The 27,386-nt window shown below is 39.8% G+C and overlaps 1 protein-coding gene across 24 annotated transcripts in view; it reads right to left on the reverse strand.

Moving 5' to 3' along the window:
• Positions 1–27,386, reverse strand: part of PPP1R9A (protein phosphatase 1 regulatory subunit 9A) — a 243,639-nt gene that overhangs the window by 41,276 nt on the left and 174,977 nt on the right. For 6 of the 24 annotated variants that reach the window (XM_043541168.1, XM_037890651.2, XM_037890650.2 and 3 more), the window contains exons 6-13: positions 22,869–23,004; positions 18,599–18,667; positions 14,143–14,298; positions 13,207–13,251; positions 6,706–6,759; positions 3,818–4,047; positions 1,895–1,991; positions 1,615–1,786 (exon numbers count right to left, since the gene is read on the reverse strand). In XM_043541168.1, the coding sequence (XP_043397103.1) occupies positions 1,615–1,786; positions 1,895–1,991; positions 3,818–4,047; positions 6,706–6,759; positions 13,207–13,251; positions 14,143–14,298; positions 18,599–18,667; positions 22,869–23,004 (959 nt within the window). The remainder of the gene's footprint in view (positions 1–1,614; positions 1,787–1,894; positions 1,992–3,817; positions 4,048–6,705; positions 6,760–13,206; positions 13,252–14,142; positions 14,299–18,598; positions 18,668–22,868; positions 23,005–27,386) is intronic. The other 18 variants (XM_043541165.1, XM_037890646.2, XM_043541170.1 and 15 more) reach the window with 3 other exon arrangements.

The raw sequence follows: 27,386 nt of genomic DNA on the forward strand, positions 1-27,386 counted from the left end.
ATAAAAACACATTTTTCTTATTAAAATCTTATGATGTTCTTTGAATATATAAAGCCCAAAACAGGAAATCCGTTACTAAGGTCATATAAACACATTTTGGGGTCTGATGACATCACAAACCATTTGAACTTCACTTTCATGGTTAAGATGATGTCCTGATATGTCAATGCAACTTTATAATTCAGATGCCTGTGTACTATCTTCCATTTGTGTACACACAGGTGAGTATACATACACACTTATGTACATACCTATCTATTGCGACAAAGTTCCTCCTCTGCCTTGGTGAGTTCTGCACTTTCTGGCAGATTTGCTCGCCTCAGAGGTTCACGGCAGTCCTCAGTTTGGCTCCTTTTGTTAGTGGCACAAACCTGCCGTTTGCTCAGCTAACCTCATCACTGGCCAGCATGGTGAAAAGGAGGAGAACAATCCCTGCAGTCTCTGCTGATCCACCTAATGGGTCGGGGGACAGGCCAGAGACCGCCCCCTCTGGTGGGACCCACAGTCCATGTCAACTCCTCTTATATCAAATAGAGAGTTGGGGGATGGGGGGAACCCAGGCCTGCCCTCTACTCCAGGTTCCAGCCCAGGGCCCTGTGGATTGCAGCTGTCTCCAGCAACAGTTACATGACAGTTACAACTCCCTGGGCTACTTCCCCATGGCATCCTCCCAACACCTTCTTTAGCCTCACCACAGGACCTTCCTCCTGATGTCAATAATGCTTATACTTCTCAGTCCTCCAACAGTACACCTACTCATTCTCAGCTTCTTGCATGCCTCTTGCTCCCAGCTCCTTGCATGGCCTCAGTAACTGAAGTGAGGTCCTTTTTAAAATCAGGTGCCCTGATTAGCCTGCCTGTCCTAATTGATTCTGGTAGCTTCTTAATTGGCTCCAGGTGTCCTAATTAGCCTGCCTTAATTGTTTCCAGCAACTTCCTGATTGTTCTGGAACAGGCCATGATCTTACTCAGGGAAAAGGGACCTGCTTAATCTGGGGCTAATATATCTACCTTCTATCACTCTCCTGTAGCCATCTGGTCTGACCCTGTCACACTATTTATAATATAGATAGATATATTTAGTACCCGTATTCATACACTGTATATACACACAGCTTATTTGTTTATTTTTTGTACATACAAGAGATTCATTTATAAGACATTTTATTATATTTTTCTCATTTTGGCAATTTTGTTCCTGTTTGATCTTTAGTAAATTTGGTAATTATAGACAGACCTAGAACACAGGAAAAAACACAGTCTTGCCTTACTTTATTGAAACAGCACAAACATGGATGAAACTTAAATGTTGTAGGCAATTCCACTGAAAATTCATTGATGGTTTAATGAATAAATAATGACCTCTGCTTTATTAACAGGCCTCCATCACTTACACTTACTGATGAATATTCATTTTACAGCTGTTCTGTAGTGCTGCGCTGCCACTAAATAGTATAACACAAAGTGTTTGCTATCAGATACTGCATTTTGGTGAAAATGACAGGATTATGATGTTATTCATTTATTCTTTACTATAAATTCTTAAAGTCACAACTGTGACATTCATACACAGCAAATTAGATTAACAGGAGTTTAGGGTTGGTTCAAACAAACCTTGACTTAAGCCATCCAGGCAAGACACTTGCTGTACATCTAGGCTCTCCACTGGATCTCCTCTGGAAACGTCTCCAAAAGATGTTTGCCTTTCAAAAATGTTGTTGTTATTGTTAACCTGGCTCCCATTTTGCTTCAACAGCCTGAAAACTTCAGCTTCCAAGTCTCTAATCTAAGAGAAATACATCCAATTATTAGCCAAAATGAATAACTAGCATTTTTTCCAGGCTATCAGACAGCACTGCCTTATTGTTCACACACTTGAGTGAACATTACTCACACGAGCTTGTAAGCCTTGAACCTCTGCAAGGTGCGCTTTTTCCAGTTCTTCTATTTTTTTTCGCTCAGCTTCCTGGCGTTTGATGAAGTCAAGTTCTCTTAAGGGAAAAAAAAACATTTGCTGGTATCAAAGCAATCACAGATTCAAACAGGAAATTAACAAATGTAATGGCACAATACACATTAATATACCTGTTTGTTTAAAAAATAATCCTTAGTTAACAGGAGATTTGGTACTAATCCGATAATACTAAACATGCAGCTGCAAGTAGGAGAAAATAACTGAGCAGTTATTATCAACCCAAATGAATAAACTGTAAACATATTGTGGAAAACTAATTAAGGTAAAAATCCCACTTATTCAAACTGTCGACAACAACTGTGTTGAAACTGTGATAAACTAAATTAACCTTTTCATAATTTGTACTTATAAAGCATCATTACTTCAAATTATGTTGAATTTTGCAGTAACAGTTGGGATGGAATCGCTCTGTTAGATATGAAAATGACTGGGCATCACCACTTAATTTACATCTCTAATGCATAAGGTACAAAACTAATTATCCAAAAATTAAAAGTAAATCAGTGAGGTAATTTAGGATTTTGAAGCAGTCAAAAATCATAGGCCAGATCCTCCACTGCTGTAACTCTCGGTAGTACAACTGAAGCAGGTTCACACCAGCTGATGGTTTGGCCCTACTTCAATTGTCTTGAAAAGCTGAGGCCATTATTGATCCAATGGCACCATTCACAAGAGATGCCAGTTAGTTCTTGTAGGCTGGCAAAATTCCACTGTGGTTAATGACATTTTGTCTATCTAAAATCCTCCTTGCAGTTTCAGTGGGATAGGGTATTCAATTCCTCTGCTAGGAACTGTCTATTGTTGCTATATACTGTTAAAACAGCTGAGTTTCATTATAGAAATGGCTGATTTCAGTAGCAGATGAAGCAATCCTAGTGTAAAATTTGTAAAATTATTTGGAGAATGAAAAGTGTTGTATAAATGTAAGAAATTATTTCTGAGATGTCTGGAATGGGGGGATCAGGAGAAACTGACCCCCCCTCCCCCCGCCAACTGCTGAGGTATGCTCTAGTTGATTCAGCTCAATTCAAACATACTCAAGAGCCAGGAAGAAGAAAAACACAGCGTGAGAATGTCTCAACATGATCTGCTTCTTCATGTTGCGTCAATACAAAACAATACTTAGTCAAACTGATGCAACATCATCATAATAAACTGCTGCAAATATGGCTCTCTAACACTCCAAAGACGAATACTGCAAATTAATTCATTTATAGTAATTTAAAAAATATGCACAATGCCGATATTTTTCAGTAATAAAAATCCCAGTGGTTTTGATCAGGGGTGGCCAACCTGCGCCTGAGAAGGAGCCAGAATTTACCAATGTACATTGTCAAAGAGCCACAGTAACACGTCAGCAGCTCCCCCCAATGCCTGCTGGCAGTCCCATTGATCAGCACCTCCCCCTCCATCACCGTGCCTCCCACAGTGTGCAGGAGGCTCGGAGGGGGAATGGGAGAAGCACGGGCATGGCAGGCTCGGGGGAGGGAGTGGGAAGGGACAGGGCCTTGGAGGAAGGGGTGGAGTGGGGGCAGGGCCTGTGGCAGAGCCAGGGGTTGAGCAGTGAGCACCCCCTGGCACACTGGAAAGTTGGCGCCTGTAGCTCCAGCCCCAGAGTCGGTGCCTATACAAGGAGCTGCATTTCAACCTCTGAAGAGCTGCATGCAGCTCTGGAGCCACAGGTTGGCCACCCCCGGTTTTGACGGTAACAAAGTGAAAAATGTTGTTTACCTTACAGGCCTTTAACACTGGGTTTCATATTTCAAGAGTGATGCAGGTATATGACATAAACATTCCCTACCTGGCCACTATTTCAATTTTTGGCCTGTAGCAGCTGCTTACTTTTGCTGAAAGTCCTTGATCAATTTCTTTGCTTTGTTATATTTCTTCTCCAAAGCCTGATACTGGCTTTGAGTCTCTTTGAGGTGTTCATTCACAGTGTGACACAGGGTTTGGGCCTCAATCCAGTAGCTCTCTAGTTTCATCATCCTTTCCTTATTCTCCTCAATGTTCTGTTGCAGCTGGGTCTTCTCCAGTTCCCATCTCACTTTCTCATTCTCTGCAGCCTGTAGCTGGACACAGCAAATACAGTGGCTTGAGAGTAAATAGCTGCATTAAAAATCAGTAATTCAAGATGCTTTGAAATACTGAGAGGCGTGAATAGCAGTCTCTTAATGATTATAAAGGCTGTGCATTACTAATGCAAAGAGCATTCCTGTACAATGAGAAAAGGAGTACTTGTGGCACCTTAGAGACTAACAAATTTATTTGAGCATAAGCTTTCGCGAGCTACAGCTCACTTCATCGGCATCCGATGAAGTGAGCTGTAGCTCACGAAAGCTTATGCTCAAATAAATTTGTTAGTCTCTAAGGTGCCACAAGTACTCCTTTTCTTTTTGCGAATACAGACCAACACGGCTGCTACTCTGAAACCTGTACAATGAGAAATTCTAATACATGTTTGACACGGAAGAATGAATAAACTTAAATTAATTTGAGTCTTTTGCATCTGGCATCCATTGCAGCTTCTATGCTCCCGTTGAATGTAGTAGCATTTTAAGAATTCCAGCTTTCTAATGTTGGTGCATTCTGGTGGTGTGCCTAGGACATAGTGGGGCACTGGGAGTGTATTTTACCTCATGTATCTGAAGCAGGTATGTTAGAAAGCACTATGGACTAAGAAACTCAAGATTTTTTATTATTAGAATTACAAATTGTATCTTCCATATTTGATTTTACCACAAAGCTATTTAAAAAACAATGGAGGAAAAGCTAATTATGTCTTATCTAGCTAACTGCCTTCTTTTTGAAATCAGAAACTCTTTTGAACTTGAAATTTATTGCACCAGTTTTCATGCAATGATAATTTCTTAGTCATAATCTGCGTAATTTAGAAAGTTAAAAAGGCAGATTTGTATCTTAATACACTGAGAGAAGTATTAGTAGAGCTAATATTAAATTTTAATTTGGAAGGTTTTTTTAATTAAACAAGTTTTAAACCCAATATTTCAACTAATTTTTAAAGCAGTTATAAGAATAGGAAAAATCTGGTTCTAGTTTATAAATCTTAAACTTGGTTTATTTTTTAAATTATCAAAGAGATGATACTGATAGAGAAAGTCCATTATATTTATCGGGGTCTGTCTCGCAAGGGGCTGAACACTCTGTCCATGATCCAGCCAAGCACTTAAGCACCTGATTAACTTTAAGCCTAAGCACAGTGGTGATCCCACTGAGTGAAATCTTAGACCCATTGAAGTGAATGGGAGTCTTTCCATTGGTCCAACAGACAGGATTTTACCCAATAAATTCAGAGTAGTTAATCCTTTTGTATCAATGGAAGAAAAGTGCTAGGTAAAATCTAGATATTATTTATTATTATTAAAACTAACTGCAGGCTTAAGTGCTTGGCTGGATCAGGGCCAGATTTCTCAGCACCTTGCAGATTAAAGTCCATACAATTTACAAAAAGCAAATAATGTTTTATGCACTGCCTATTTACTTATCAACAGCAGTTAACTTGTACTGGCAAAGCTGTGATGATATCATAAACGATACACACAACAAACAGAGTAACCTGTAGACTGAACCTATTGTTTTACTGGCAGTTTAACCAAAAACAGCCCTGACTCTACTAAAAAGGTAAGGAACAAATGTGTGGCAAAGAAAAAGACAATGACTCCAATCCTGCCACTGGTTCTGCAGAGATGAATGCCTACGTCCAGGATGTATTACAGGAAAGTCAATGGGGCTGTGCATGGGCACAAAGGTGTACCCATGTGGGTGCAATTTGTGGATCACAGCCTAAACTGGAAGGACAGAAAGAAATTTCTGGCTTCCTAAAATGAAAGAGAACAATGAGAGTCCACATAAAATAAAATTACAACTGCCTTTTAACAGTAATCTTAGCTGATCTATTTGATAAACACTAAGCTAATTATATGATGGGTGTGGATGTTTGTAAGAAAAAATCAGCTGAATCCCTTTTCAATTTTAAAAATTGCTCTTTTGTCTTCCTTTTATTTACTTCTGTAATGTATATAAAATGTTATTGTAAAACCTATTACTCAACCACTGAATCATTATCAAAAACTGAACTCCTCGTAAAGGTTACATTGGTATTAAAAGGCCAAACATAAGAAAATACATTTTCTGTATATTAATAAATTAAATCTAATTTCTAAGAGCCAATTGTGAGATAATTTCCTCCATCAAATCAATCAGCTTTTGCCTTTTATAACACATTTTAAACTGTATGCAGTAGTTTCTCTTGTATGCAAAAAGCAAATATTGTATCCAAAGAAATTAATAGTTAAAGGAAAGAAAAATGCCAAAAGTCATAGGGGGAGAATAAAATAGTTAGTCTTCAGATCTCTACTGATCAGAAAACTATTAAGAAGGCTACAATTATTGAATATAAATATGATTTATGGAATTGTTAAAGAAAATGTATTAGTACAGTATAAAGCTAAAAATCTGTCTTTTAGTCATTATGTCATCCTTCAAAATGCACATTTAATGAAAACTAGATATTTTAGCAATTTCTCAATAGCTATGCTTTAGATTTTACTGAAACGTCTACTGGAAGACTTACACCCAAATAAGCTTAATTTGAGTTTCATTTTAGTCAGTCTTTCTTAGTAAGAACTTTGGTTTACATACACATATGTGTCTTCCATCAGATAAAAGGGAAAAAAATCAGCATGAATTAACTATGTATTGATCCTTACCTTTGTCTTCAGCTTTTGGATCTCAGCCTCTGTAACTGCATGCTTGATTTGCAACTAAAATTAAAAGCACAAAATAAACAAGTGAACTAAGAGATTGAGTGCTCCAATATTTTTAAAGCTTGTGCTGCCAGTTGAATACCTTATTACACAGCAGAAGGCCTAGAGAAGTGCTGCAGTGCAGTACATTGTAAATTAAAATGTCTAGCTTGCAAAATGACTCAGTCTGTGCAACCTAATTAAAGACAGGCTTCTGCCTAACCACTCATAATTTCAGATTAGGACACCCAATCTGTCTGGCAAAAAGAAACATCTTGCACTTAAAAAAAAAGAAAGAAAAAGAAAGAGAGATGAAGATAGCTTTTATCTTGCTTGGTTTTGCTCTCCTCTGATTTGAATGTGAAAATATTCCAGTGCACGCTGGAGTTCGTAGAAAGTCCCATTGATTGGATTAAGCAGGCATGTCACAGAAAGCAAATACAGAAACAGATGATTTAATAGCTCCAAATGATAGAGAAGCTTGCAGGGAGGATTCCATACATACAGGTATCACATGCAGGGGAGAGGAAAAAGTGGCGATCTTCTCATAGGTCTTGTCTCCATTGCAACAGTTAGCTTGAGTGACTCCACTTGACCTAGACTAATTTGAGTGAGGGCAGCCACACTGCAATACAACACTCGAGCTACACAAAGTGATTGGATTAGCATCTGATGAGCAGTGCTAATCTGAGCTATAGCCTGTAGCTGAGTTCACACTGCATTACTAGCTTGAGCATCAGCAGCACTCGAGCATCAACCTATACTTGATGGAGCACCTAGCTTTAGTTTAAAATGCCACTTAACTCAAACTAGAGATTTCTGCTTGTGGAGTCAGGTTAGGGTCAAAACTTGAGTTATAGTTCAAGAGAACAGTGCAATGAAGACAAGCGCTCAGTCTATAGTTTATGTACATTGTAGTTTCACTGGATCATCTGTGACTGTGGGAGTCCCGTGGAGAGGGATTATTTATTTTAATATATATATTTATATTTTCAAAAGACTGCCTATATTTATCCAAATGCAACTTTACCCTAAGGTATCTTAACCTTTATTATTAGGGTCCTAGCAAATTCACAGCAATGAAAAACGTGTCATGGACAGTGAAATCTGTTTTCCCCCCACGACATCTAGTCTTTTGTGTGCTTTTACCCTATACTATATGGATTTCATGGGGAGACAAGTGTTTCTCAAACTGGGGGTCCTGATCCAAAAGGGAGTTGCGGGGGGGTGGGGGTGGGGGGAGTCACAAGGTTGTTGCAGGGGGTCACAAGGTTATTTATTGCCACCCTTACCTCTGCACTGCCTTCAGAGCTGGGAGGCCAGAGAGCAGCAGCTGTTGGCCAGGTGCCCAGCTCTGAAGGCAGCGCTCTGCCAGCTGCAGCGCAGAAATAAGGGTGGCAATACCATACCATGCCATTCTTTGATTTGCGTTGCTGCTGGCGGCTGCTCTGCCTTCAGAGTTGAGCTCCCGGCCAGCAGCTGCAGCTCTCCAGCTGCCCAGCTCTGAAGGCAGCGCCGCCACCAGCAGCAGCACAGTAGTAAGGGCAGCAGCACGACAACATCCCGCAACCCCCAAAGTCCTTTTTGGGTCAGGACCTCAACAATTACAACACGGCGAAACGTCAGATTTAAACGCCTGAAATCATGAAATTTACAATTTTAAAAATCCTATGACCGTGAAATTGACCAAAATGGACCGTGAATGTGTTAGGGCCTATTTATTATAGATTATGAAGGCTGAATGGCAGTTACTTCATAGTTAAGGTTGGGGTATAGTTTGTACTTAAAGCAGCCAGCCTCTTTCTTTTGTATGAAAAACAGAGTGTGTCTGCTCCAAATGTACAATGCATAATCTCTGCATAATGCTTAAATTTTCTGAGGATTTTCAAGTAAATTTTGTTAATTAATTTCCAAATCTAATCAAATCAAAACAAGGTTCAAAAGTTTGTATATAGTGAGAGTTTGTACATATATCTAGGGTTATGTAATTATTTTATTAACAAAAAATTATGTTATTCAGCACAACCGAAACCATGCTTAGGCATTGGACAACATGATTTACATTAGCCACTTCCATTTTCTAACAGGGTATGCAGGAGCCTTTTGGACCCATTCAGGAGAGGCGCAAAACCCTGCCTTTCTGCCACACGCAGTAATGCTCCCTGCAGCTGAAAATGGGGATTAACACAGAGTGTGGGCACTGGGTTTTCCTAGCCCCAGGCCATTTGTGCTACGCTGGAGAAGATTAACCCTGGCAAAAGGAACGACTGCTCTCTTGGAGACCAGGATGTCTATAAAACAGGTCAGTCAGTTCAGGGCCAGAGCTCTTGAGCTGGCTGAATACATTTCAAAGTTAGGATCTGTGGCAAAAGCAACAGCTACGATGATCAATACCAGCATCTTTGCGAAAGTGCCCAGCTGGCTCAGGGGTTCCACTTTCACAACAAGGCACTGGCATGAAGATACTTTGCTTCATAAAAATAATTGCTACTACTTTGTTACAAGTATAACTCTATAAATGCTGCCAGACTATAAATCCCCACTCCCATCCCCTGCACTAGGCTCTAGCTTTGGCACATTACTAGGGACAAGTGACAACAGTGTTGGTGTGACTGTCCAGAACTGAGCAGAAAGAATAGTAGAAAGCAAATATGGTCTGTACGTGGGGGTGATGATGGTGGTGGTGAGCTTGATGAAGCAGACGCTGGAAGGAAGACTTCTCTACTGGGGCAGAGATGAAGTTGTGGTATATATGGATGTTGTGCTAATGGTCAGGTGTGTGTGTCTCTGAGGCAAGAGTAAAGGTATGTACAGTTAGGTGCCTTATTTTTCATTTCCTTATTTTGTGCTAAGTATGTTATTTATAGATCAACTTTAACTGACACACAATGTACTGTTTTTGCATATTACTATCGATACTTCCTCCAACAAGAATTCCTCCTTTTTCAAGGCTAGGAGAGGAAAGTTTATGGGCCAGATCCTTGGATGGTATAAATCAGGATACCAGCTATGCAGATTTACACCAGCTGAGGATCTCGATCTATAATTTAAAAAGAGTTTCCCATTATTTGGTGACTCAAAACTTTTCCACACAATTAGATGACTCAACTGTATTTTATAATTAAAAAGAAAGAAAAAATATCTAAGGGAAGCTCTCCTGAGGGCTAAATGCTTATCCAATTGAGTTACAAAAAGCCAATAAAGATGACTAACTTATATGCTGTCATCTGCCATTCCTGACCAGGTAAGACTAGCAGAGAGATAAGAATTTCTCTGCATGCACATTGGCCCCAGTTCTGCAATCAATGGAAGTTTCATGCATAGAAGACTGCAGGATTGGGCCTAGGATGTAGAAGGAGGAAGCTGAGCTCTTGCCAATAGTACAGCTCTTTAATGTTCTTGCATATTCCGTTTCCAATCTATGGCTTTGGGGCACTGAGGAAGACAACATCTTGAGAAAGAGAGGATGAGTGCAGGTGGCAAAGAGAATGCTTTTGTGCGTATAGATATTTTTAATATATCTTTTCTTTCATACAATTACAAAGATTGGGAATGAGTCAGATAAAACAGAAACAAGTGCCTTCCTAGCTCCAATAGGAATATATAACTTAGGTTAGTGGTTCACTTAATTCACTTCACCTGCGTAAAACCCAAGTAGTAAAACATTATATGGGTGAGATGTGGGGAGATGGGCCAAGGAGACAAACTCTGTTAACTCTAGAGTGGGGTGCACAACTGTCGTGCAGCTTTCGATGGCTGGACCAGCAGTCACAGCTGCTCCTTCACACTGCCACCAGTCCCCACATGGTGCTTAACCAGTGATCCTCACTGCCACAGTACCTCCAAAGAGCTTAAGTGGGCCTTCCACCCTTCGATCACTAGATGTTGGAACTATATCAGGAAAGGAGGAATTTTTGGACTCTTCCTTCTCTGTCCAGATAGGAGTGGAGGATTTGCAAGGAAGATGTTATGTTTAGTATCTACAAGATGCATCCATAATGTGTCAGACTTCTGAACTCCTTCACACCTGGGTCCCTGCACTGCAAGGCCTGGATCAGGCTGGTAACTGTGAGTGGCTAGAAGAACTATTTCTCCTGCGGGTGGAAGAAGAACTGGAAAAATTAGAAGAGAGCCACCTCAAAAATATGGTGTTTGTGCAAACACCAAACCTTTACTTAAATCTGCTATCTCACTGCCTTGCGGTAAGATGAGATGAAGGGGAGGATGGCTGTATTAGACTACGTCCTTTCCAGAGGTAATGATGCAATGGAAAGTTCATGATTTGATGCCGTGGGCCATCTGCTTGCAGTCCCTCTCCATCCCTCCTATAAAAGCTCACAAGCAAACAAACTATATTTAGACTATTATTAAAGAGACTTATATCAAACAAACAAACCCAAAGCTGATGCATAAATTACAATCTGCTCAGGTACAGATGGTTTTATCTGTTATTTTTATGCTTTCTCTTATTAAGTAAAAAATGAATACTGATCATTCAGTCAGATCATTGAATCAGCACATGGTACAGCAGATCCCACTGAGGTAGAAACAGAAGCAGAGACTTTTCTCACAAACATACCAGTGTGTAGACTGGACATTTGGAATGTTTTTGTTTGGACAAAAGGAATTATGTTTTCCAATACAGAGAGCAAATATATGTTTCTCTTTGACTGAAGATAGAGGTGTAATGGACCTTTTAGTATATTTGTGTTTTAGCACTAAATTAGGGACTAGGTAAATGGTTTGGCAAGCAAATCTGGATCTTAGATATATCATATGCATGTTCCTTCGGGGGAACAGGTCGTGTATGTTTCTTTCTATGTTTTACACAATGCCATGTACATTCTTGGCACACAAACATTATTTCAGATTTTTATATATAGCACCATAAGTTTTTCTAGTGCTATACAGGATCATTGTTAACAATGATACTTTACTTTATGTAAAGTATTTCATCCTCAAAAGTGCTTTACAAATATTAACTAATTTATCCTCTTGACAATGTAAATAGTACTGCCAATATTTTATTAAGAGAAAAAAGGGTTTAAAGTGGTTTGTCTAAGACCACAAAGAGTCTGTTTGCAGATCCAGTGTTACATTTTTGTATTGCAATAGGAAAGAAACTACCTAAAAAAGTCTCTTTTCAAGTTCATCCAAAGTTCAAAGCGTGCTTGGCTGTGTAATTATGTTTTATTTTTGCCTACAAATATGCTTAGGTTACATTAAAAAAATCCAAAAAAATATATGTATGTATTCCAATTTCCTGACTAAAAGAAAAGTGTGTGACAAAAGTATAAGGTTCCTAAATAAGAGACATGTCAAACTTATTTGAGCATATTTTTCATCTGCAACAGTTGAATTCAATTCAACTTATTAGGTCACACTGTTATGTTTGAAGATGACGTCCAATCCACTATTATTCAATACAGTCATATAGCTCCATGATAAGAAGAAGAAAGAATAGCTCCTCTCTAACTACGACCCCAGCAAACATCAGAGTGGGTGTGAATAGCACCAGTAGCACATCTAATGTTGAACGAATTCAGGGCAAATGCCATTAAAAACATGAACTAACTCTAAGTCAACAAAACGTAGCTATATCCTGTTAAACGCAGACAGTGAACAAACAACAAGGCTGTGTTCATATTTTGCTTATAACTATGTGGGTTAGCAATCAAAGATTCAGCTGCAATATAAGTAGGACTTATGTGGTTACAATTTCCTTCTCAAGCTCTCTTAGAGCCACCTGGATTTGCAGCTTCCCAGCTCCCTGATTCTGATATCATCTACGCTGGGACTTTGAGTTAAGTAAACCAGTTCCCTTAAACAGTTTAAAGCCAGCTTGGGCATATTCAAACACAGTGTAGCCCAGTCCACACTGGCTGGCCTAACCATTTACAGACTTAATGGGAACCATGTTCAAGCACAGATTTCAGGGTAATTCAATTAAAGGCCCACAGCTTGCCCACCACTGCTTTGCACTTTGGATAGCCTTTTGTACAGAGAGAACAAAATGGATGTAAACATTACCAGATCAGAACGGAAGCATTTTATTAAGCACTGTGCACTCATTTCAAACAGTTATCAATGACTACACAAGACGCAAGGTAGTGGAGAATCAGGCCATCAGTGTGGACAGAATTTAACACAGCAGCTCACCATCGTCTATAGTCTGGGATTTTAAAACCGGGGTCTTAAAACCAGCCATCACGATGAGGAGAGTCAATGTCAAAATGTGCTGAAAAACTCCTTCCAGAGAGAAACACTTATGAACAATAAACACCTTAAGGCTGAAGAAGATACCAGCTGAGTGAGGAATGACACAGTGACTGGTTACCCTCTATGTCTAACTCCCAGTGCCAGTCATATGTATTTATAGAAAATAAGAGAACTGGCTTTGGGAGGGCAGGGAAAACTGTTTCTTTTACATCTCCCCGCTGGCCCCAGGTGGGTGCTGCCGCTCACCTCCCCCATGAGGCTCCGGCTGCTCTCACCCCTTCCATCTTCACCCTATTTAAAAAAGAAAAATGGACTTTATTGTCACGGTTCTTGGCCCAATTGCTCCAGCCACGTGGGGAGCACTAATTCCAACCGCACATGTCTCACGTCCCCATTGACATCACACTTTGTGGAAGATGAGGCACAAACCATATCAAGAGCTCAGAACCTGAAGTACAGTGGCACTAGAGCTGCTATGTCTGTCATGCTTTGTGAGTGATTCACTGACTGCAGCTAACATCGCTGACCCAAGCCAGACTTAGTACTAGCAGGCGCTGTGCAAGCCTCCTCCCCACCCAGCACCATCAAAGCACCTCAACCCCAACCTGCAATGTGCCTGCTTCTCCAAAAAAGGAGCCTTTCTTAAACCAACTGCCAGACGTGTCGCACTGCAGTACTCTTAAGAGTGATTTTGTGATGTGGGTAGAAGGAACTAAGAGAGTCCACTACATTCATTTTCACTGAAGTGTAGCCCATTAGTCTCTCAATGAACTCCAGATTCAAATCTTAAAGTAAACATTTGTTTAGAAAGACAATCGATCCGCCAGCAATGAATTAACTCGCAGCTTCTTCTCCTAGCTGAAAAATTGCAAATAAAGTGTTCAGGATTTTTTGTTGAAAATTTATTAAACTGTAAATCGTTCTAATAAGGAGCACTATTACCAATTCATGCTTTGCAGAGCCTTTGTCAACACAACAGATATCTGGCAACAAATTTTAAAAACAACTGAGAAAATGGGTCTCACTTATTTCAAGCATGACTGCTTGAGCCATTTACAACTATTGACTATAAAAGTAAGATGGAAATCAATTCTGTTATTCAAAGAGAAATCCAAATAATTGAAGAATGAGATTACTAGACCCAGTGCTGTCCCAGAAATCTCGCCCAGTTGTCCATCTTACCTCTTTGAATTTGTGAGCAAGCTTGGTGGTGTCCAGTTCGGTTGGGGAAAACATGTCATCATTCTCAGGAAGATCAAACACTTCAATGGCCATGTCACCTCCTGGAAGGACAGGTCCCATGTCTTCATCTTCTTCATCTGTAGCATATTCCCCTGTCTTAATATTATGGAGTTAAAATATTTCAGTTATCCTCTTATTAGACATGGCTTGTTTGCACTGTAATTAAAAAGTTAAATCTGTAACACCTGAACACTTCCATATGCTCACTGAGGTTAGTAAGCATGCACATACAGGATTCTGCATGCAACAAAGGTTATATTCTCTCAGATCTGGCACAAGCAGTTAGGAATCTCAGTAGTAAAAGTACAGCTCAATCATAATGTTTTAGTGCACTGGGTTACAGGAAAACAAAAACATAGGTACTGCAGCATTTTCAGAAAAGATCAGTGTGTCTTTATAAAGCTGTAGTTTAGTGGCTCTCAATCTTTTTAATAGCAAGACCTCTGCCCTCTTCCATTTAACAAATGTTTAGCTGGGAACTGTTCTCATTTAGCAATATGGAAAGGACAGGGCTGTGCTGACCCCTGGCACTTGTTTATAAGACCACTGGAGATTGTGACCCTTAGACTGAAAAGCCACAATGCATTTGAATATCGGGTGGTTTATTCATTATGTCTGAATTCATAGAAGAAGCATAAGATCGGCATGAAAAGATACTTTTCTGAAAAAAAAAAAAATCAATGGGGGTGAAAAGCTGGCCCACTGTAGTCAACAGCCAAATTCCCATTGGCTTCAATGGGGACAGGATTTCACCCTGTATGAGCAACCTGATTTCACTGGTTTTGAACAAGAGTGGTGGGTGTTTCTTGGGTTGGTGAAATGTGGTTTGTGGAATGAGCACTCTCTTACAAGATGGAGAGAATGCTGAAAAACTATAAACAATCTTCAAACCATTTCTCAAAAAATGGGAAATACAATCTAATGTTAATGAAGAAGAAAATGGCATATAATTATTGCAAAACACTCCCAGGAGTTCTAAACTAATATGTAATAAGGACAACTCCCCTTAAATTAGAATCTTAATTGACATCATGTAAATGTTAATAATATCTGTGATGTGCTGTACTTACAGTTATGCTGTTATGACAGCTGGGACTGGCTGGTCAGAGAGCTAATCTGAAACTTCCTATACTCCAGTGGGTAACAAGGAGAGTGGTGTGGGAGATGTTATGCTGACACTAGGGCATCCAGGTTTCCCCCACTCTGAAGGACTCTTCAGGCAGCCAATTGAAAAGGCATTCCAGCTGCTCTGCATTGCTAGACTGGAGGCCAGAATCAGGCCCTAAGAGTCAAGGTCCCGAGTTCAATTACCATTTCTGTCACTGACTTGCTATGTAAACTTGGAAAAGTCATTTAACCTCTCACTGCACCACAGCTTCCCCCTAAGTAAAAAAGGGAATAATAATACTTACCCACAGAAGTGTTACGAAGTTTAATTAACATCTGTAAAGTGCTCTCAGATCCTCAGATGAAAGTGCACAGCATTTCAATCACAAATCTATTCTCATCAAGCTCGAAGTAACTGCTAGTGCCATTTTTTATTAATACATTTTAAATACTGGGGGGAGATTTTCAAAGGCACAAACAGCATTTAAGCACCTAACTCTTATTGCCTTTCAATGGGACTCAGATACCTAACTGCCATTTGCACCTTTGCCAAGCAACCCCATTATTTAAACAGTGCTATACAGCATGTTAGGTGTTTTACACACAAGTATGAACAATATTATTGGCAATGAATATATAATAAATATCACCACTTTTCACCTATATAGCAAATCTCACAGGAAATTTTAAGACTTATAGAAAAAAAACCTTATTTTCAATTTAAGACTACTATAGAGAAGAGTAAAAAAAATGAAAGTTGTAAAATAAAGAACTTGCTAGAATCCTTTCAGTAAAAAGAGGTATTAAAAGAAATTATGTCATCCCTTTGGTATGACCAATCCTCACATATTAGTGTGGATTAGTGAAATGTGAACATTTTTCCTATGAGACCTAATTGAATATACCTGTCTGTGCATCTGTAATAATGTTATACATATTTTGTGTGTGTGTGTGTGTGTGTGTGTGTGTGTGTGTGTGTGTGTGAGAGAGACAGAGTGTGTGTATACACACACACACACACACAGGTATACACACACACATACAATACACATATATTTTACATACTTAGTATATTCTACACATATACATATTTTATATATGTTCAGTGCTGAAATGGGATCTTCAGAACAGTTACATATTCCTTCAAATTATTTTATTTATTTATCCTTCTTTTACTGCTTTTAGTTTTGTATCCTTCACTAGAATATATTCTTAGAGCTCACGTGAGTACCACTGAATTTAAGGAGACTACTCACATAAGCAAAATTACTCATATTCATGTTTGCAGAATCAGGCTCCTAGATAGAACAGAAACTTTATTTTCCACCAAATACTGGCCTTTTCCATGTAACAACACATTTATTGTTTTCCTGTTTCTAATGATGCTGGAAATTAGCATAGATTTATTGATTTACTTTCTTGTTAGTGCACCAGTGTTATCAATGGAAACACCTGGCAAAGGAAACACATGGCACTTGCTCCAACTCCCAAGCCTCTGGGCAGGGCTCCAACACAACTCTGGGACCAGTATTTGTTAGTGAAATTCTGTGGCAGATGCCAGTAAAGTGAGTTTAAACATTGTTTTGGTTAGGTCTTAATTTCAAACTTGCAATTTAAAAAATAGTATTTTTCATCTGTTGACTATAGGATGCTGAATTTAACTTTGTTTTTACATATACAGTCAGATTGTGAAGGATAGTCTCAAATCAGATCATCAAATTTTAAAGGAGGTAAATTTTTGGGAGTGTAAAATACCAAAGTCTCTTAAACCTAAGAAAATGACTATCCTTAGAACTAAATATCAAAGGCACGGATTTTTTCTTCACTAGGTAGCCAGGTTGTCAATGTAGTCTGATGTGAACTTGGTTTTCATTGGGTGGGAAAATTTGTTTTGCTCTGGAGTCTTCAAATACGCTGGCATTGCATTGTATGTTAAGACACCATTTGAAAAGAAACTTTCTGTTTCTATTCATAATCAGCTAGATCACAAACAAACTCAATTCGTGCAATGTCAATTCTGCAGCTGTCGTTCTTGGCAGGTGCCACAACTGACAGCTCCCTCACCTGATGAACCTTCTAAGTTCACCACCTGGAAGTCTTCTCGTTGCCCCACAACTCCTCCCTTTAGGGATGCCCCTCCCAGTATCCCACACCTTCCAAAATGCTCCCCTCTACTAGCCATGATCCCCACAAACATTAGCTGGTGTTAACTGGAAACATCCCTCTCCCCTCCACAGACAGCACTGGCTGAGCCTGCAATCTCTCCCTTCTGCCATACACCACATATTCCCAACCTTCCAGACATGGAGGTGTTAGGAGAAGAATAGACAGCCGACAGCTAACAAGCCATGAGGAACACAGCACAACTGCCATTTTCACCGAGAGGGACCATGTCTGGGGGGCGTATTTCTGAAGACCTGTGATGGGCATGGCTAAATGGAGGCAGAGATGGGACCCTCAGCCAGTGAACCGAAGCCTTATCTATGCTGCAGCTCACACAGGTTTAGATAAAGGGGCTTTTAAAAACTGATTTGCTAAACTGGCAAAAAAACATGTGCAGACAGTCTTTATTTGGTTTAAGAGCGGCTTATACCAATTTAGCTTAAGTTGACTTACAGACCATTATTAAATAGAAAGAAGAGTGTTTTTAAACTCATTTAAGTTAAGTTGGGGCAACAGTTTATTGTAGACAGGCTGCAGAGTTTCGCCAGATGAGGGTGCTGTCAAAACTGACATTCACCCCCTCTGAACAGATAGGTGTAAGGCAGCACTTACGTAGACACAAAGGAAAAATTTACATCAACTGAGGGTGGTTTGTGTGCACCCACACAATCATTTCTGCTTCAGCTGATGGAAAACAATTGTTTGAAGCAAAAACACCTCCGTCCTCTAGTACAGACAAGGCCATAGGCTGGTATTTGAACAAAGTATAGAACGTGACAACGGCAGTGTAATATCATTCGTGACAATGGGCCTGTTCATGCCCTCTCTGAAATAAGTGGGAGTTTTGCTAACGACTTCAAAAGAGGCAGGATTATAATTAAGTAACTAAAGAATGCAAAAAATGTGTTTAAAAAAGTACAACATGGCAATTTAAGGGAACACCTGATGTATATGTCATGAACATACACGGACTGATTAATTAAGTCTGCTGCCTGTTATGTCACATAAAACTATTATTAGGTTGTTCAGACCCTGTGTGAAGTTAATAAGCCATACATGAAAATTTAATTAGTGTAAAAGAAGTAGCAAAGCACAGACAAAAGTTATTTGCTTCAAAATAACAAACCTTTTTAAGGTAACAATTGTTATTGTTATTGTAGTTGCCTGAGGCTCCTTGAAATTCTCTCTCAGTTTTCTAAAATAGTTGACAACAAAAAATAAAAAAAGAATTCTTCTGTACGGTACCCAAATGAGAAATTATATTATGCACTCTGACGGCAAAAGTTCAGTTCATACTGTCTTCATGATGGCTGAAATTCTCCCCTATACGATTAGGTCAGCGAAAGGCCTATTCAACACTTAAGTTCTAGGGAAAACCAGGCCCTTAAGTGGTATATCGGTCTTTTGTTAGCTCTCTATATCAGGGTGGATTTCATTTGATATTACTCAATCAATTTTGCTGTACACTGCAGCAGATAATACCATAAAATCATCTTTAAAAATGTGAATAGTAACCCTATTGTATTTTTCCATCTTAAATGGAAAACATATTAATTAATATAGTTTAATAGTATAGATAATAAATACAGTGGCCCTGATTCTCTTCTCATGTATACTGGGGGAAATTGGGACTAATTGTCCAATGAGCATAATTAAAATCACACTCGGGCTTAATCTTTTGTTTATCTACAAGTCTCAAATAGTGATGAAATGATATTTAATGGACTATGGACATAGTTTAATGCTACCTCTTCATCAGTTTTTTCTGACTGCTTGCACTCAGCTCACCACGTGAAAGACACTTGAAGTATACTGGAGTGGTGTCAACTACCACTTTCACAATAACATTTCTAGTTACTACAATTGGAAACACTGGATTTGCTTAACAATTTGCCCCCATTTAAAAACAATCTTTCGGTATTTGGATATTAATGCACATAACATAATATTTTGCTTCTTCATGTAACTCATGTCATTTTCTAAACTGGTTCTCATGTTACTTTGAACACTGATAAAATAAGGATAAAAACTGAAAACGTATTCGGACCATTCATGTAATTAAAAAAACTAATGATATTTTACTCAGCTGTCAATAAAACACAAAAATACTTGTCCATAGCAAGTGGGTGAGTAGAAATTTGCAAGGTTGCTACAGAACTTGCATATAATTCACCATGAAATACAGCTATTGCAAAGAAGGAATGTTACAGCTATTGTCCGGCTATACCAGAAGAACAGGAGACACTGGAAGTGGTTTAATTAGTGTGCGACTTTATTAACAACTGTCTGGGAGTACCCAGCAGATAAAAGTGTACAGTGCAGGTACCTCCATGATCAATTCAATATCTACTCTGCGGGCTTTTGTCAGATCCTCCCCCCCGGATCCCCAGCAACCCCTCTCCTGGGAACTTACCATCCCCTTCCTTGAATGAGGAGGAAGGCAGGCTATAAAGGAGGGGGGGTTGGGCCCCTGCCGTGCCAGTCATAGGAGCCCAAACCCCCTTTCCTCTCCTTTAAAAACACCTCCTTTAAATCCTTTACCAAACTATTTATCTGATCACAATTCCATTCCCCCCAGAGCACCTGCACCGGATATCCAGCCCACACTTACATAATGAGTTGCAACATCATAGCCTAACTCCCATTCCATGCTCGCCCCAACTAAGCTCCCTGCCCCGCTTTCCCCCGAATCCACTGTAGAGAAAGCAAAAAAAACCTCACTCTGCCTTGGCCAATCTGGCAATGAGGGAAAAATTCCTCTCTAGTCCCCCCGATCCAGGAAGGAGTGGCTAGCGCAATGCCCACAGCAGATCCTGATATTTCACCACTTTCAAGGGTAAGAGGGTGTCTGCTGCCCCGCTTGGTCCTGGTGAAAGAAGGCTTTTCCCCTATATAATCTCCCCGCTCTTCCAGTTACCTGGGAGATGAGTTAGTGTCCCCTTGACGACCCACTCTGCATTTGCAGCAACGTCCGTGCCTCTCCGTCCTTAAAGAGGTGTATCCCTTTGCCTGGTGAGCCAGACAACCCCCCCTCCTCCCCCCGGCAACACACACACACCCCGCTTAAGGTGCAGTGCGGTGATTGTCGTCAATGGTTTATGACAAAATGCAACAGATGGATGGACTAAAACAGGTTTGGAAGGATTAGATTATTATCAGTAAATATCAGTAAACGGCGATTTCACCGCACACACGTAAACCGATGACGAAATATTTCCATTGATAGTAACAGAAATCTACAGACAGGCAAAGTAAGAAAAATGTTGCTTGAAAGCTTATTAGAACTTGATTTCAGCGTATCCATTTTGTATACCTTGACTTGTGATGTTGACAATTTGTGTTTAAACGGTTATAAAGATTTAACGTTTTGAATCTTGTCTACAGTCATTAAATAATTATTGTCTGATCCCCTCAATTTCTCACAACTGTGAAAATTTAAATCTATAAAAATCTATAAAAAATAAAAAATGCTTAAAACCTATAATTTTGCATATGTATGAAAGTTAAATAGATTAAAAATAGAAAAAATGCTTAAAAATAACATACATATTATCCATTGAAATTATAAAATAATAAAAACCAAATTCTGCCAAGCCTAAATAAAACAAAAGAGAGGAGGGAAAGGACAACGACAAAACAACAGTGAGATGAGGCAATTTTGCAGTAGGTCCCACCTGAAAGAAGGCACCTCCAACAACACAGTACTTTCTAACACCATTCTTGGGGCATTAGGTCAGAATTGACTCAAAGGAAACAGTGTCACAAGCTGAATCACCAACACCAACTGTGACCCAGGGATCTCTTGGTGACAACTGGTAGAGGGCACTGAGGTATTTAGGGTTACAATGGATCCCCCGCCTCTGGTATCTATGTACTAGCTGGTATCTAGTTCACCAAACAATCATATAAGATCTCTACTGAAAGCCTGTGTCACACTGGTCCTCATAATCACTGTTAAATGTATGCACGGGTAATGTAAGGAGTTATGTATATACACTGAAAATGATGTTCTTAAGGTCTGTGACTTGGGGCTGGTCACCAAAAGGTGAGAAACAGATTTTTATCATAGAATCATAGACTGGAAGGGACCTCAGTAGGTCATTTAGTTCAGTCCCCCGCACTCAAGGCAGGACTACATAATAACTAGACCATTCCTGACAGGTGTTTGTCTAACCTGTTCTTAAAAAAATCCAATGATGGAGATTCCACGACCTCCCTGGGCAATTTGTTCCAGTGCTTAATCACACTTACAGTTAGAATGTTTTTCCTAAGATCCAATCTAAGCCTCCCTTGCTGCAATTTAAGCCCATTGCTTTTTGTCTTACCATCAGAGGCAGGGAGAGAGGCATTTTAAGGGGTTAGGGAGAAATTAAGGGGATTGTATGGCTAAAGCCTGTTGGTGTCAGAATGAGTATATGTGTACACTCTGGGTGTTGGGAGATGTAAATATGAGGATGCTGAACATGCACTTCAGTAAAGGCTGTACATGATGTGGGTTAATCTGCATTCTAACTCGCGGGGGTCCATCAGATACCCAAAAAGAAAAAAATAGATTAGATGGAAGTTTCAAAACAACACTTCTTACTAGTTCATTTAATGGAGGCTGAGGATGACAAAGGACAATTGCCCTCACGCATCTCTCTTCAGAAACCCCCCAAAATTAATTACTGGAAGATAAAAAATAATCATTTTCCCAGAGAGAGAATAATGCTGCAGTGTATTAGCAAACCAACCTCCTTTCCTTAATATAGACACAGCAGACACCGCCACAAAAGAGCAATGCTTACAGAAGTGTCAATCAACTTGATGTTCACTCTCCTCGAACAAAAGGATTATTTTAAATACATGCTGAAAAACTTAGTGTGACTTTGTTCCTGAAAAAGGACACATGCTAAAATTGGTAAATAAACACTTAGAGTTGGTGGAGAGACAGAGACAGTAGATCCAAGTGTCTCTTTGTATAGAAAATCTAGACCAGATCTGGTCCTGCACTACTAAGCTGTGCTAATGGGAGCAGAGGATTTAGGAATCTTGTCCTATGCAACAGCAGGACAAGATTCCTACCAGGCATTCATGAGATTCATAGTCTCATACACCAGCTATTGTGCTGGCTAGTGCATCACTGCCCCAAGCTGAAGCAGTCTTAAAGATCTATATTGATTAAAAAACATATGCACTTCAGTGTGGGCATTGTTACATTTTTGAGCACCATAGGAATATATGTATTAGTAAAAACAGGCGTATGTTTTTTACAGGCCTGGTACAATAGATTTAGCTTTCATATGAGACTGTTTCCACTCACCATTATCTCAGAGCATGTTAGAAAGAATGAACTGGAAATCGAAAAGGGAACATTACAAAGTAATGAATAGGAGGAATGCTAACAAGTATATTACCTCATCATCATCTGCATCATATTGTGCATAATGCTGTTCCAGGAGCTCTCTCTGGCGACGCTCTTGTTCTAGGGTCTGGCTAATCAGCTGAGCAACCTCACTTACTTGTCCTGGCTTTTCTCGTCCAATTACAAATCTGCATAAAACATTATTGAACAAGATTATTCTTCAGTCCTTTCTCAAGCTATGTTTGATTTTTGGTCAGAGCCAGGTGTACATTAACTGTGCAAAATATCTGATCTGGCTGTGACCATATGCAACCACTAACAGTTTATTCAGCTAGCTCAGTTCAATGACTAGTCCAGCCAAAGTTCAGAGACCAATTGGGAGTTGAAAAAGCAGGAAAACTTGTTTTCCTCTTCCAATTTATGAATGAAAACTAAGTATGAGAGGGCAAGATCTGCAAGCTCCAAAATCTGGAAGGACATAATGATCAGAAACAATCAGTTCAATTCATTAACTACAAGTCATACTTCCTTTGTTTAAGTGCAAAACATGTTTTGAAAAAACTTGTCTTCTGGTGTATCCAGTGCTTTTAATGTACTTTTATTTAATAACATTTTTACAAAATGTAAAATATGTTTTGTGCATTTTAATCAAATTTGAATTTTCATCCAAATAGACTTTGACAAAAATCACAAGTAAAAAATTAATCATCATCAAGTAAACGATGCATCAGTCACCCTTTTCTAATACGTTAAAATGTAACTATTAAGAATCTGAACAAATATAAGTTAAGCTATATAACTGCTTAAATAAATAAGTACAGCACAGTGTATCATCTGGGTTAGCTTAAAAAAGCACCAAATCTAATGAAAGGCTATATCAAGTTGCAAATCAATATGTTTCAGTTGTTACCAACTAATGAAAATCAACCTTTGTTTAGAAAATAATTAAAAAGTACAAATGCAATACACAATTAAAATTCACGATTTAAATCAAGGTTTCTTGCTTGTTGATTTAAATCATGCTTAAAATTGGTGATTTAGATCACTTTGATTTAAACCAATCTACCCATGAAGTCATAGATTAGCAGAAAGGAATACAATTTGGAGACATGCTGCACACCACAGAAGCGAAGTAGCCAAGGATGACTTCCAAAGGGGAAAGAAAGGTGACTAAAATGACCCCGTTTGAATGATAAGGCCAAGAGTCCAAGCTGGAGAACAAAACAAACCATTCACAAAGAACATAGTTAGCTTTCTAATGTCAACAGGAAACAGAGGGAGAACCAGAATACAAATTAACATTTTAACCCTCATCAAACCAGTTCTCAAACTGGCACTCTGATCCTGCTGTCACTAAATCTGGCACTGTGACCTGACCACGACAGAGGGATAAAGCATCTCCTTGTGGCCTCTCTGGCCTATCCCTTCCACATAGTGACACAGCACCAAGCACAGCCTGGTCCTGTCTCTTCTGACCTACAGTTTTAGGGCCTACTCTTCCTCCAAACGAATAAAATGGCCAAACTCTTCAGCGGAAGCAGCACTGGGTCCTTAACATGGTTGTTGTAAGTAAAGAGACGGAGACCATCCACATTTGTCATGCACTGGTCTGTCCTATGAAGCAACAAGTAAAGGGAGAATACAGCAAAAATTAATTCTGGTTTAAACTAACTTAAACAGGTTTTTATTAAATGGATATCACCAAGACATCTGAGATAGATATACATGTGATGGTAATACCCATATGATAAATTGTGGACCCATGTAATACATGGAATTTGTCAGGCACCTTACTGCCCTCTGCTCTGTAATTCCCTTCCTTTGGGATGTAAAACTCCATAACAACTTCACACAGCCATTATGTACATTGTCCGAAGGCCTGGGATGTGCAATATGCAGTCTTGCACCAGCAGTAGATTTAAAATATGATATCTCATGACTTCTTGGGACTAAAAATGGGAGATTTTTCACCACTGAAAAGGGGAGAATTTTATGTTTCCAACTAGAAAGCTCTTGCTTCTAGACCAGGAAGGGTCCTGAATAGGGTTGCCAACTTTCTAATCGCACAAAACCAAACACCGATGCCCTGCCCGCCCCTGCCCCTTCTCTAAGGTGCCACCCCTGGCTCACTCCATCCCCCCCTTCCTCTGTCACTCACTCTTCCCCTCCCTCACTCACTTGCTCATTTTTACTGGGGTGGGACAGGGGGTTGGGGTACAGGAGGGGGTGAGGGCTCTGGCTGGGGGTGCAGGCTCTGGGGTGGGGCCAGAAATGAGGGGTTCATGTGGGAGGGGGCTCCACGCTGGGGCAGGAGGTTGGGGTGCAGGCTCTGGGGTGGTACCGGGGATGAGGGATTTGGGGTGCAGGAAGGGGCTCCGGGCTGGGGTGTGGAGCTGAGGGGTTAGTAGTGTGAGCGGGGGCTCCGAGCTGAGGCGGGGTGTCGAAGGGGGTATGGACTCTGGGCTGGGGGTGCAGGTTCTGGGGTGGGACCAGAAATGAGGGGTTCAGGGTGCAGAAGGGGGCTCCAGGCTGGGACACGGGTGCAGTAAGAGGCGTGGGGTGTGGGCTCTGGGAGGGAGTTTGGGCATGGGAGGGGGCTCCAGGATGGGGCAGGGGATTGGGGTGTGGGAGGGGGTTCAGGCTTTAGGCAGCGCTTACCTCAGGTGGCTCCCCGGAAGTGGCAACATGTCCCTCAGCTCCTAGGTGTCAGGGCATACAGGCAGGTCTGCGCTGTCTCCGCACACAGGTGCTGCCCCTGTAGCTCCCATCGGTGGGGACAACGCATGGAGCCTCCCTGGCCACCTCTGCACCTCGGAGCCAGAGGGAGATGTCACCACTTCCGGGAGCTGCATGGAGCCAGGTAGGGAGCTAGACAGCCCCGCCAACCTGACTTTTAATGGCCCAGTCAGCCGTTCTGACCGGAGCTGCCAGGGTCCCTTTTTGACCGGGCGTTCTGGTCGAAAACCAGACACCTGGCAACCCTGGTCCTGAAATACTGGAGTTAAATGTCCTGACATTTTTATGGAAGTAGGCTATTTTAGGTTACTGTTAGAGGTTTTAAAATATAATATATTTTTCCTCTCCTTCCAAAGGCACTCATGGTTTATTGTTATATTATTTTCAGGCCTTGAAACAGACACCAAAATTAAGTCTGCTCAATGACACATAAAGGTCTTAGAATGTATACATATATAAAACCCTCAAGCAATGACATCAAAGCATCTACCAGGTGTTTTCCAAAACAGAAATAGAGCAAGTACTCTACATTCCTACAATTTAAACAGGGGGTAAGTGAGTTATCTGCTGCCATACACAGACTGAGGATAGATAGAAAATAAATATTTAGCAGTGTTAAATGTTTTTTTTCTTGAAATGATATTGTAAATTTCCAAAATACATGTTCAGTTTTTAGTGACTACAGTTTTCAGAACACAAACTAAACTAAATAAGGATATTTTAGACCAGTTGCCTTGTTACATTCCCAGTTTTAAAATATCTGCTTAAATGCAATAAAATAAAGACATTTCTATAACTGGCAAAGCAAACAAGGTCACAAAAAGAGAATAAATAACCACACTCTCTAATATACATGAAATAATGGTTTTGATGTATACAGCTTTAATTATCAATAAATATGTCTATGGGAGAGAGAGTTTTTAAAACGTTTAATGAGATATTCAAACCTAGTCCAGTTCCAAATATGAAGATAGAAAATTTCATAACCAGAAATGTTTAAATATGAAAAGAGAGGCAGAAGGTTGTGAATCACTGCCCAGAAAATTAGTCATTGAAGCATAATGTACATACCTAAATAAAAGTGACTAATTATATTTTTTCCATCACTGGTTCACTAGAATTAGGCACATGTACCTTAGACCTGGCAAGTCAGTCGTAAGAGTCAAAGATGTTATTAAATAGAAGAGAAATGTAAAATCTATGTGCCACAATATCTTTAAGAAGCTGTTTATACAGTAGCCCTGTTTCTGATAAATCAAATTTTAACCTTTTAAACTTCTTGAGACTTCATGATCTTGACAATTCTCTCAATTATAAAAACAGCAATTATACATTATATTACTATAAAATATATCATAAAACACAGCAGCAACATTACTACAGACCATTGCTATATACTAAACATCTGGGCCGTTTTCAAATGTCGGTACTTTTGTTGTAAATTGTTTCTGATATTCACAAAGAGCCATTGCAGCTGCCAAATGCATGGCATAAACTGACTTTGATATTAACAGTGACACATCATACTCAATGACTAGATGTGAAACACTCTCCTAAAAGGCGTTGTTAAAATAAACAGGTCTGGAGCTAGAAATATAATTAATATTTGACTCTACCCTTGGACATGGGGAGACAGAAAATACAGGGGAATTAAAAATCCTTGAGGGCAAATCTTGAGGGTGAGATGAAAGATATATATAGGAGACGGCCAAAAATTCTACCCTAACTCCCATAGGGAAGACTCACAGTGTGTAAAGTTAAGCATGGGCACAAGTCATTTCAGAATCAGGATTTCTGTTTGTAAAACAGGGTGAAATAAAGAGTCAATTTTATT

The sequence above is a fragment of the Chelonia mydas genome, chromosome 2 (genome assembly GCF_015237465.2).
Source record: "Chelonia mydas isolate rCheMyd1 chromosome 2, rCheMyd1.pri.v2, whole genome shotgun sequence".
NCBI lineage: Eukaryota > Metazoa > Chordata > Testudines > Cheloniidae > Chelonia > Chelonia mydas.